Source organism: Chlamydotis macqueenii, chromosome 10 (assembly GCF_036417535.1).
Source record: "Chlamydotis macqueenii isolate bChlMac1 chromosome 10, bChlMac1.mat, whole genome shotgun sequence".
Taxonomy (NCBI): Eukaryota; Metazoa; Chordata; class Aves; order Otidiformes; family Otididae; genus Chlamydotis; species Chlamydotis macqueenii.
This window is the reverse complement of record NC_141565.1, coordinates 2,824,575-2,837,546: the sequence shown is the minus strand read 5'-3', so window position 1 is coordinate 2,837,546 and position 12,972 is coordinate 2,824,575. Positions and strand designations below refer to the sequence as shown.

Here is a 12,972-nt window from a genome sequence, read left to right as displayed (position 1 = left end):
GTATCTATACATCTATCTATCTGTCACACAGACCAAAGTATTTGTGTTCCTGGCGTTGTGTCTGTCCTAGTTGTGGACACACAATTCCTGCTACCCTACTCAGCAGGAATGTATTTGGAGCAGATATTATGTGAATAAGGCAACCTCTGACTTTTCTATTCCCCATCAGAGCTGGCAATACAAACATATCAAAGTTACTTTTATTCACTTTTTAAATCCCTTCTGAGTTAGAAAAAAAATTTCAAATCTAGCCAACTCACAATTATTATATTCGTGTATTTCTGGTACAATACAGCAGTCTTTATTCTTCTGCTAAAGTCAAACTCTAGTGGCAAATGTGTTAAGGATATAATTTTTCAGATTACTGGGTAGATCACTGCTTATCTTTATTTGTTATATTGATAGAGTCCTTCAAAAAGCTGCCTGCTGATCTTATCCTCATAATCATATCCCCTGTGATATTATCATTGGGGACTGAAAGTATTCTGTGCCTCTTCCTTTATGTTGCTTGTCTGAGAGACTCTGTTTGGAGGCTTCCATTGTATAAATCAATCTTTTATTTGTTTCTGAGTGGTATTTTTGGATTCTATTGATATTAATGTTTTTTGTGCTAAGAATGAATCTTAATTCAGAAAAAGGTAAAGCTACTAGCGTGTTTTCTTTGCAACATCCAGGTAATCACAGCATCTGGTCTATATCAAATTAGTCTAATTTTGTTTATCATTTTGTGTGGTAACTAGTGTTTACACATGGCTAATTTTATGCCATGGGGTCCCCCTAGATTTTCCCTGAGTTCTCTCTCTCTCTAGTTATTCTGGAGTCTCTCCTGTTCTCTCTCCCCCTTGGAGATTTTCTGCCTGTTACTGTGGACAGTGTCAGCTGCAGGGTTGGTGGGGAATATCCAGTTGTTGATTGGCGTCTTCAGGTACCCTCGGTACAAGGCTTGTGTCCTCGCTGGCATTCATCGTCTGCTCGTCTGGAGCAGTTTCTGACTTTGGCACTAATTTGTAAGTTTATAATTTTCACAATGACAGAAAGATTGTTTGGAGTCAAGAGTCCTTTACTACAACCCCTGTAGGGTTGTCTGTAGTTAACGTGCTCGTGCTGTTGTCAGCCGGGCCCGGCCTGTGCCAGCTGCTGCAGTGTATCTGAGGGAGACTTGTCACCTCTTACACCTCAGTAGGAAGGAAAAGCCAAATCTAAATCTTATTCATTTGATGACCCAGGTACTCCCTTCTGATTTATCTTTGGAGAAGTTTTTGGTTCCTTAGTTGAAAAATGAATGTCAATTTCCAGAATTTCTGTAATTACCTGAATGTTTCCTGTGATCATATGGGATGATAACATGAAAGAGATTTTACTTACGCTAGGTGAATTTGCTTCTGAAAATAACTTCAGTAATTCTGACAGTTGAGTCTTTGTGAGTCTTACACATACACAGTCACCTTGTTTCAGACTGGTGACTATGGTCCAGAGCTCTGGAAAACAGATCTGTAACTTGAACTTTCTCTTAACATCTAAAAAGGGATGGTGAAGAAGTTATTCCACCCTTAACAAAAATCTAAGAATATTACATTATGGAGTAATATTTTTTTAGAATATTTCCCAGTAAACTTTAGAAATCTAGTTTACTGTTTCTACTGGAAAAATATGATGATCTCTCAGTTCACAGATTTCCTGATGATGATACTGTTAACTGTCCAGTCAGTCCTATCTGATTTCTTTTATACCCGTATATGATTATACTTGCATTATTGTTCTGCTTTGGGCTATGCTTTGAGATATAATCCATATCAAATAAGGATTTTAATTGAAAAACTTTTCATTGAATTATAACATCTGTCAACCCTCACACTTACATTTAGTGACTGTCATGAATGTCTTCTAACTCAAACGTAACTACTCAAATGTGAACTACTTAAGTTCTGTTCTTAGTGACGTCTCTTTGTTGCAGTAGACCTGTAAAAGCACAGAATAAAAAAGATGATCAATACTCCAAAGAGTTCATAGTCTGAATGGTCAAACCCTGCTCCAAAGTGTTTCCAGTGCGTTCTCTGTTACCAGAAACAATGGGCTGGAGTTTAAAAATTATGTATCGGTAATATCGTATTAACAACAAAGTTTAGGAATGCATGACAGTGAAGTTTTTAGATTATATGTTATAGAGATGAAAAAAAAAAACATATTTAACTGGTTATACCATGACTTTTTTTTTTTTTTTTGATTGAACTTTGCAATCAGAAAAGTCAGACTGCAGGTGGTGCTGTGCCTCTATTGGTGGTTAAGTAGGGTTGCGTTTAGATAGTTGGGCCGTTATCTGTATACGCAAAAACTGTAATATATATTGAGTATAAATTTACTACAGGTGTTATTGGGGGTCACTGTGTTAGAAGAGTATTACCCCAGTTGTAGCCGTTCTTTATCGTTTTATTGAACCTGTGTGTCCAGTTCATGTGACATTTTGGAAATGTATTTTTGTAATTATGAAATAGTATTGTAATTTTTTTCATCTTCCAGATCCGTGGATTTTTATCAAGATTTGATAATGTTCTTCCAGTCAGCCTGGCATTTGATAAGTGCACAGCCTGTTCAACCAGAGTAAGTGTGAGTTTGTACTTTATTTATGTGTACAGAATGGTCTGGCTCTAGGTCAGTCTTGGGTACTGAGGACTGTTTTGTATTTGACGTTTTCTCTTACTTCCTTAGGGCTTGAAATCTGTGTTCTCATCAGCTAAAGTTCTTTTGCCCTCATATCCTTCTTTTTTAGCTTTTTTCCAAATTTCGTTGGCATCACCTATTTGCATGCTATCTCCACGTAAACATTCTAGTCATAGCTAAAGAAACCAGGGAGAGGTTAGGGCCAACACGTTTCTGAAAAATTTGTCATTATGTGCTGTCAATATCTTTTGTCTTTGTAGGAAGGAACAAAATCGTTGCTCTTTTTAGTTGTTGAAGAAATTATTTCTGATGTCTGATGAATAAATATATCTTTTTAGCTTTCTTGAACTTAATATCGCAATGAATATGCAAAGTTGTCTAAATTTCTCTTTTATGATACAAAACAAACATACAAAGGACATTTAAGAGAAAAAAATTACTTTCGTTACATTTCTTTATTGAAAAGATGTTTCATTTTGATGCTAGTGTTGACAGTCCTGAGTCACCTCATGGATTTACAGCTGTTGCTTGGATCTGTTGCCTTGCCAGAACACTGGGGCAGCCCGCTAATGTGTCTGTGTGAGGCCTCCTCTTCAGTCTTGGATTGTTTTCCTCTACTGTGGCCTTGAAAAGCTTGCTTTTTTTTTTTTTTTTTTTTCCTGGCAAGTTTTCTATGGCCATGTAGTGCAAGCTCAAGAAATTCTGACTGGGATATCTCAATATCCCAGAGAGGTTTTGACTCATGATTTGGCCTGCCTGGGAGTGCCATTAATTTAGTTCACTTTTACGTACTTTGAGACTTAATGCAAGATGTTCTTTCCGTTCTTTTCACTGCACTTGTTCTTTCTTTCAAACAGCCATCAAAAACTCCTAAGGCACTGTCATTTTTTTGAGGACTTGCACAATTTCTTTTTCTGCAGTATTCCTGGTATTTCTCTAGGCTATCGAAGTACGTTTGACAAAGTTGGAAGAACTATTAACGTCCATTTTCTCCTCAACAATTGAAGCACTAGACTTAAAACCGCTGTTATATTTAGAAACAGGTATCTACCCTCTTGAATAGCTGAAAGCTTAGCGGTAGCTAAGAGTGATTATTTTCTCATCTTTTCCAGAAGTATGGTTTGCAGAAATACTGTATGTATTACCTAAAGTATTTTACTCCACAAAAATACTTATGTTAAAAAAAAAAAAAAAAAAAGCTTTATGATGATGTTAAACAGTTAGAATACACTTTTTTCTTTTTTCTCCTTTTTCTCCTTTTTTTTTTTTTAAATTTTTATCTCCCATCCAGGACATATTGATACATAAAAGCATACATCAATGTAGATAAATTAAATGCAGGTATCAATTTTTTTTAGCAAATAATTTCCTCTCGGAGGTCATTTTAAGAGACCCCTGTTTTACATAAACAGACTTGATGATTTAATAAAAACTGACTTGGATTTTAGCAGCTGTGCTATTCCCAGAGAGATCACTTTTCACGTGGTTTGGGTATTAAGTTACTTCTCTGCTGAAAAGGTTGCTTCATTGGCGCGTGTATTTCCTTACAGTAGAAACACAGCGTTTGTTTACTTTGCTAGCTTTCTATTTATTAGCATAAGAGTATGTCACCCTGTATTATCTGGAAATCTGATGCTAATACTTTGAAATGACAAATCCAATTACAATTTAATTGTACTCTGTTCTGTATGTTGGTTTTTTTGAAATACAGTGATTTAGCATAATTTTTTCCTGACCTGTGTCAGATTTACTGTAGATTCAAACTTTTAGCACTGGAGAGAAGTGGCTTTTCTGATATAATTGAGTTTGCTGTTCCCTTATTTATTTTCTTCTTTCTTGTGCCAGCATTCTCTTTCTTGAGCTCTTGTCACTCTATAACTCTTAAAACCTAAAACTAATGAATTAGAATTCTTTACAGAAATTCCAATACATTCTTCAGCCATCCCATACAGCTGGATGACCTAAGAGAAGCTGCTAATGATCCGCATGTTTCGAGATTAGATTCCTTTTCATTTTGACTCTGTCATGACTTCATTTCTCTGGCTTTGAAGTCGAAGAGACCAGACGTCCAAGCAGCCAGCTATTCCTTACCCAGAATTGTCCTAAACAGGCTGCATGCCGTAGAAGCTTCCCACAGGCAATTGTTCAGGAATTTTGGGATGGTCGCAGCAGGAAACCAATCTATTTTTATTCTGGGCCAAATTTTCCTGGTATGATTTCCCCCTCTGTCCTATTCTGGTTCTTCACAAGCATGTGCTGGAATGGAAAGCATCCTCTGTCAGAGCTAACGGCACTGCGCTGCCAGTTGGGTAGTAGGTCAGGAGCAGCGTGAGCTCTTCTGGTGCACTTCCACTTCCATGTCAAACTGCTTCTGTCACTGAGAAGGGAGAGTCCAAGTTCTTCAGTCTAGATATTTATTTGTAGAAACCGCTTTGCTTATGGATCGAGAATGTTAAGCTTGTTGCTTACTGTGCTAATTAAGCTGCTTACCCTGTTGGGAGCAAAATGAAGATATTTTCTCACAATACTATGGTGAGAAGGTGTACAATCCCATAGAAAAGTAGAGTGCTCCTGATTCTGTACTACCTGATCCTTGCAGGCCTTGAAACATGAATGTTAAATAAATGTCTGTCTTAGAGTTTAAGTGCCAGTGTTTATATTTTACTGAAGGTAATGGAAATTTTCCTCTTATTATACCTCATTCCTCCTGGTGTGTCGTGGAATGAACCAGGAGAATTCATAGATTCAGAGTTTAATACCAGAAAAGATTATTGCTACTAACCAGCTGGGATATGGAGATGTCCCCTCTGGTTTTATATACAGCTTACAGATCTCATTTCCCCCAGACTTCAGATTTTCTGCCCGTGTTCTAGAAAGCTAGCTTATTTTCCTTAAAGATATTTCTCTCCCTCCCCTACTGAAATCGGTCTGATGTGTAATTATCTCTACTATCAAATTGAGAAAAAAAAAAAAAGGCAGCGTAAGAATCTCTACTAATTTTCAAGTTCTTTCTCAATTTTCTATTCGGTGTGCTGAAAAATTCAGCTGCTTCAGCTGTAGGTTTTTAACCACTGAATAATTGTACTGATTTGCCTCCAGATGTTTTTCAGTTTCATTGCGTTTCATGAAGGGGTAGACACTAGGATCAGGACTGGTATTCTAGGCATTATGTTACAATTTCATTTTGCAGCAGAAATATTTCCCTACCCTTGCAGATGTTTTCCCTTTTTAACATCCCAGAAATACATTAAATACTTCTACTGTGACATTTACTGAGTGCCTGTGTTGCGTAAGTTATTTTTGAGTGTTTCAGTTTTGAAATCTATTCTCATGTAGACATAACAATGCTTTTACTGTTCTCATCCGCTAACTGCTCTGCAGACATTTTTACTTTAAATGGTTCTAATCAGTTATGGCAGTAATCTGCACTATTCAGTAACTTACTGATTTCTTTCACTTGCCATAAATTTAGTTTTGATTCCAGGAAGACCCTTCATATTTGCCCTAGCTGCACGAGAAGACTTTCACATTTGCTTTCTCCCAGTGATAGCGTGTTGTAAGATCTGTCAGTGAAATTGGTTTTAATGTTTTTGTGTTATACACTTCTCAATTCAGGAATTGTGTTGCTGTTAAATAGAGATGGCGGGGAAAGTCCTTGATCTTTCCTGGACTAAACAAAACAAACTCTTGCTTAGCTTGCAGAAATTATGGAGGAAATGGGGAGAAATGTTTGTCCTTCAGGAATGAAGACTGCAAAAATTGAAAAGAATGTTTAAAAAGAGTTATTTCTGTAGCTGTGTAACATTCAGTCTATGTAACTGCGTCAGTTTATAACTTTCCTTATTTCCTGACTTTACATATGTTAGCATTTGACACTTCTGTGTACAGTGCAGCCTCTGTATTAATGCTGGATAGATTTCATTCGGACTTGAATAATGCATCATTAATATACCCAGGCATATTTTCAGCATACTGAGTTAAATGTAATACTTTTCTTTCTCTTAAGGTGACATAGAAAATTGCTTTATGATAAGTGACCTAGAGAAATTTGTCACTTGCTTTCCCTCTTTGATAAAATGTCATTTTAACTGAGGGGAGCAGAGGGCAGGATTATCTTGCCCATAACTTTTGAAATCTCAGGCACTCTTTACCTCTTTGGATATCTATTTCCGTTCTCTCACTGAATTTAAAATTATATATATTTTCAAAACTAGTCACAGTGAGGGTGGTTTTACTGCTGGTTGCCTGAAAGATGCATATTCTTGAAAATAATGCCTCGTCCTACTATTTCAAAAATACTGAATTTTTTATAATAAAGTCAACACAGTATCATGTAGATTTTCCCAGGTAAAAGGATGCTAACAGAAGGCAGCTGGGATGTGTGCTAAGAATGCCACATCACACACTAAGAAATGATGACCACATAATGTGACCATTATGATGGAATTTTGTTCCCTTAGAGGAGGGCGAACGTGATGAAGAACGCAAGAAATCTTTAAAATAACATTAGCTTTGAACACCCTGTTTTGTGAACAGCGAGAAGGGTATGGAATCAGTGGGTATTCAGTTTTGTGCATTGGAGAAGGTCAGGAGGCGTCTGAATGGACAGGATGGATGAGAGTTGAAGAATAGAATTTGAAAAACCAACAACACTGACAGGTAATAAAGTGGGAGAGAGCTCATTATCCCTGTCCTGTATCAGAAAAAAAAAAAAAAAAAAATATATATAATGTTAATGATGTATGTCTAGTTCAGTGGAGAAGTCTTATGTCTTGCTGCTCCTTGCTTAGTCCATCGTGACGTCTGGGAACATCACAGCTAATCCTGTGTGAAGGCAGGAGTGCCAAATAAACTGCCTTGCACGTAACAGCGCCACGGTAAAGGCTGTAAATGGAAGGAACACAGGGAAAGACAGAACATTATGCCATTTACCCGAATTCAGAAAGCAGGTTGACATTCCCATGTCTTAGCAGTGTTCTGGCTGGACTGCGAGAGTTCCAAGTGATGAGTGTTTTGCAGCACTTACTCAGAGTTGTGGGGTGTAGGTCTAGTGACGTTTGATCAGTAACATAGGTTGTTGACACCAAACAGCCTCCCAAAGTCAACAGAAGACAGGATTTTTTTAAAAAAGAAACAAAAACTTGATGCTTTATCTTATGATACTGAAGAGAAGTAATGTTTAAAAATTCAGTCGGATGGCAAGAAGGATAGTTCAAAACTTTGACCAGTACTGCTGCTGGCAGTGTTTACTTGTCCTCTTCTCTGCTCCCTCGGATGTGATGATGGTAGAAATCTTTAATGAATAATTGCTCTTAGCCATTCTATTGTGTCTTCGTTTCAATTTTTAACATATCTGTGAAATCACTTCTTAAGCAATTTATTGTTTTGTTATGTTTTCTTCAACTAAGAGAATTGTAGCAAGTATAAAAGAATTTAGGAAACTTTTTTTTTTCTTTTTGAGTACTCTCTTACTCTCTGTTGTAATTTAGTTAGCGTTACAGCAGGGACTAATTTCTTGCTGTTATTACTTACGATGTCTCTTAAGGAGAAGGAACTAGTGTGCTTCTCCACAACGAATCGGTAAGACATTATTGCATTTTAGCTTACGTTGTTAAGGTGTTTATCTGTATGAAGAATTGACATGGTTTATAAAAAGTTAGAGATCAATTTGTGTTTTGTGCGACTCAAACACCCACCCCAGTACTTTCACACGGGTGAGGATTTGTTTTGCGTTCAGGGCTCTGAGAGGAGGGTGCATTTCCAAAACTGCAGACATCAGGATACGGAACTCAGCCTCTCAGGAGCTGGCAGCTGTACATGCAGTATCAAAATGTTTGTTGTGAGTGTGGGTGTTTGCTACTATATTGAAATGTCGAAAACTGGAGGTTTGTGTCTTTCATGTTTTGCTGAGCAAACCCAGTTTTCATTACCCAGCCCCCTACCGAAGATAGTTATCTTTGTTCTAGCCGATCCGTTTGTCTTCTTCATGTCCGACACTTCTTCCGGGATGACCCATGCAACCGTTAGATATCTTGGGGAGATTAGACGCAACTTGGCATAGAAAATGTGTTTAAATAACAAAGTAAAACAACATTCCTCCCCAGATCATTATGGTTTGGGGCCTTGCTTTTGTGGCACAAGGGAGCAGACAGCTACGGCTTACTGCAGAGTGGTTTTGGGAGCCGTTCTTCAGTATTGTGTTCTTTGCAATGGAAGTTTGGAACTCCGCTGATTAGATGATCAAGAGGATTTCTTGAAAGGGAGAGTGAAAGAAGGGGAAAAAAAAACAACATAAAACTCTCTAAACATTATCTTATTCCCTCTTTCTTTTGCTCCAGAAAATCAGCAATTCTGTTGTTACTGCTTTTGCTTTCGGAATGGTGAAGTTGCTCGATTAAGAATCCCTTTCTGGTAATAAGTAACACACTTTTGCCTTTCAGAGGAGAAATCCAGTTATTTTATTATTCCATATTTCTTCTGTTTGGTGAATTTTCTAAATGTTTCCTGAGGTTTAAGTGAAATAGTGTGTGGATTTCTGCTGGTGTGGCAGTGTACCATGTTAGACAATAGAGTTGAAGGTACATTGCAGAGAATCCCAAAATTTGGTCCAAGAAGCAGCTGACGTGACTGACTGGTCCATGGTATTGACTGGTTTACTTGTCTCCAAGTTAAATAGCATTAAAAGAGGTAAAAATGTGTTTCAGTAATTGTTCAGTGACCTTAAATGGATATAAGATATTATTCTAAGCAGTTGTTAAGTGGGAGAGGGAATCGTTTATGAAATCTGTCTTAAATAGAAATCTGTATTATTTGTACTAAAAGAAAAAACAGAATTAATTGACGTCTTTAAGTGAAAATACTGCACTTACATAATATAGTTTGTGCACCATTAATGAAATCAGTTTTCCCATTTTCAAGTTGACTAGCTTTAAAATACTGTTTTTAAGAGGAAGAAGAAACCTGCCATTGTTAAAAACAATTGGTTCATGTTTCTGTCATGTTTCTGACAGGTTGTATTTCTGTTGCATTTCAGGTAAATTCTGTGGGTCTTAGAGTGGTTTTGGGTTTGTTTTTTCAATATTTCTTCTTCCTCCTGCTCAAGTACATTTTAACTACAATTGGTAGAAAGTAAAGGACCATCGATCAGTAGGAAAGAGGTAGCATCACCACAATTTCCTGGTATTGACATGCTCAGTATCTGACTGTGTCTAGAATACCACTTTAAATTATTTATTATAATGGCAACTTAATGCTCTCTGTGCAGCTGTTACAGAATTCCTTTTGTGTCAGTAAAACCAAAACTGAACTAAAATACTTTGACTTAAAATATATACTTAGTGACAGATTCTTATGTAAGAATTGCAAAAAAAAAAAGTTGGAGAATACTGAAGTGAATAAAAACTAGGAACATGCAGTGTGTAGTGATGGCATGGCGCTGATGCTCGCCCTACCACTGCCGAATGCAGAAACAGTTCAAACCCGTAGGTTTCTGTCTGGAACTGAAAAGGTCGGTTGTTCATGTTCCTGGATGTGAGTAATTTGTAATTATTCTACTTCCATAAGATTTTTGTGTCCTCGCAACCTAGTGCCTTCTATTCCTTTATTTATTGGTCAGTTATTCCACGGATTCTGTGCATATTCATCAAAGAAAATACACTCACAGCATGCTTCATGTCTGCCACTTACACCTGGATATTTTTGTTTGTAAGCTGAGGAATCTCTTCAAGTAAACAAAAGCCTGGCTACATCTGTCCCTGTTTTTTTGGTTAAACTCAGTGAATCATCAGCCTCACTTTATTGGGCAACTGTTCTTTTGTTTGCAAATGCCATATCGGCATTTTTCAACAGTTTAAGTTTAACCTTTATTCAATTTTTCCACATTTTTACAGGGTTGCCTATTCCTCTGTCTTTGCAGAAGTGCTTCTGTTTTCTTTGAAACTGGAAAAATGTGAAGGAAATTACATTTTAAAAGAGGGTAAAATAACTGAAACTGATGAAATCCAGTAAATATGTGTGGTTTTGGTGAAAATGCTGCTGTTCCTGCAGTGTGCTGTTTTGCATAAGTCTTGTAGCGCATCCAGATGACAAAACCTGCTCTGGAATAGTCTACAAAATACAGATTTTTAAGCTAGAGATCTGGATTTGGGAACCACTGAGCAGCTGAAGTTTCTTCTTAAGGTAGAGATAGTTTTGGGTGCTTCGGGTCTGACAGTTGGTGCCTTGTTGTAGAACTGCTGGTGGCAGGTGAGGGCCACGTGGAATGAAGGACTCCATGTGCAGTACCCAGTCAGTGTTGCCTTTTTGCTTGCTTAAGTCAGCCCGTCAAAGATGGACTGCTCCAGTCTTTGTGGAATCAAGTTGTGCAGACAGCCAAAATGCTATTCAGCGTAGGACAGCTGCTTTTCTGCGAGAAGAATGATTTTCGTAGATGCTTGGGGAAGTGACCTTGCTTCACTCCCAGCATTAGGGATTGCCTGTGGAAACTGGATGCCGCTTCTGGACTGGTTCTTCAAGGCAAAAATGAGGATTGTGCTATAGATTGTCCCTGTGTATGGGTAACGAAGAGATTGTCCAGCCACACATCGTCAGTAACCTCAGAGGCGACTGGAGAGAGAGAAGGGCTTTCTGCAGTTGCTGTACAATAGATGGTGACTCATGCCAGTGTGAACTGGAGCCAAAAAATGTTGTAACTGCTGGTGAGCTAATCAGCGTAAATTTTGGACAGGAAGCAGAATGGGGATAAATAAAGCTGTAAATATCTGTCAAGTGTGAAATGTGGAGCGAGCAAGAGATGGCTACTAGGGGACTGAAGGATATACCCATGTATTAAAAGAGGTCGGGACAGATGATCTCATGATGTTGTCTGCTTGAAAACTCCTTTGTTTCTCTGTTCTCAGTCTCTAGAATGGAGATGTTTATTTTCTTCTACTCTCCCTCTCTCTTTATCTCTTTCTTTCTTTTCATTTCTATTTACTAATGCTTTCAGAGAAGGAATGCCTTAAATTTGTACGCTGTCCCGTAGAAAGTCCTTATGCTGACTGTAATCTGAAGATACCATTGTGTTTCAAATAATTTGTGGGGAACATTTTTGAAAGGAAAGAGTAGCTAAAATAAAAATCTCGCAGTTCTGTCTGTATTATTAGGCAGTCAGCTCATATCAGGAAAAATGGCTACGTGTGTACAAAACACATCAAGATTATTTCAGAAAAGCTCAGAATGCACGCAGCTCCCAAGACTTAGTGTAGACAAGACCAAGCTTCAACTGACATCTCTTAAATTTCTATGGACTCTACTTTCCTTCATTTCATTGTTCGAAAGAAGAAACTGGAAACTCCTAAGCCAAGAAAAGTCTTGTGGGGACCTTTCAGGGCCTGTTCTGCAGCGAGTCGATACTCCGTTCTCTGTCCATTGCAATTCAAAATCAGTGTAGGTAATGGCAACAGACCGAACACGTTGGGATCACTGCATTCCTACTCTAAATTAAAACAGCAATCTCTGTCTTAAATGATTTTTCAGCATATTGTACCTGAATTAGGTAAGGTTTTATACTGTTTTGCTGTCATTTTTAATACTGATTATGGGACAGTAAGGAGAAAATTGTGTACGCAGAGGCTGTTTTAGTTATTTGGACATGAGCCAAAAATGACGCCAGTTTTGCCTTGTGATTTATAACCTTCCAGTATTTTCAGAATAGCCTTCTTCAGCTTGCACCTGGAATACAACCCTTTTCAGAGCTTTGTTTCATGATCTTGTTCTTAAAACTTAATCGTGTGTGAATGCACAAGTATGTATGTCCATTCATACACGCGTTAAGACCATACTTGCAGTATTATCAGAAGATGAAGTGTCGTAGGAGTCATCTTTGTGCTCCTGTGACATTGTCAGACTTTTCTGTTCCAATATCATGAACTGAGTTTCTGAAAAATCCTTACATGATCTTCAGAAAAGTTCCGTTTTGTTCCGTTCTTTTTTGTAGATATGATACAGGATCACCTTATTAGCCTTTTCTTTACAGCGCTTTAGGACCAAAAGGCAATACAAATTGAAAGCTTCCTGAAAAGGCAAGAGTCTAGGAGCTGAGGAATTTTAAGGAAACCAGAATAGAGTCTCGTGATAAAATTCTGAATGTTAGCAGTGCTACCCGTGCAACTGCCTAGACCCAAGGTCCCAGTGGCTCACGTGCCTCGTCTTATTCTGGTCTCACTCCGGAGAATTCTTCACAGCATTGTAGTCTTTCACTGCCCTTCCTGTTTTAATAGCAGATACGGTGAGCTTTGAAAGTTTAACTGGCAAGATTTTACATGTCTTCCTTAT

At 37.8% G+C, this 12,972-nt stretch overlaps 1 protein-coding gene across 3 annotated transcripts in view; it reads left to right on the top strand.

Annotated features, from left to right (window-relative positions):
- Positions 1-12,972, top strand: part of ATG7 (autophagy related 7) — a 103,748-nt gene that overhangs the window by 27,987 nt on the left and 62,789 nt on the right. For 2 of the 3 annotated variants that reach the window (XM_086755704.1, XM_086755707.1), the window contains one exon: positions 2,518-2,598. In XM_086755704.1, coding sequence (XP_086611830.1) covers positions 2,518-2,598 — 81 coding nt within the window. Of the gene's footprint in view, positions 1-2,517; positions 2,599-3,515; positions 3,922-12,972 lie in introns of those variants that run through there. The other variant, XM_086755706.1, reaches the window with a different exon arrangement.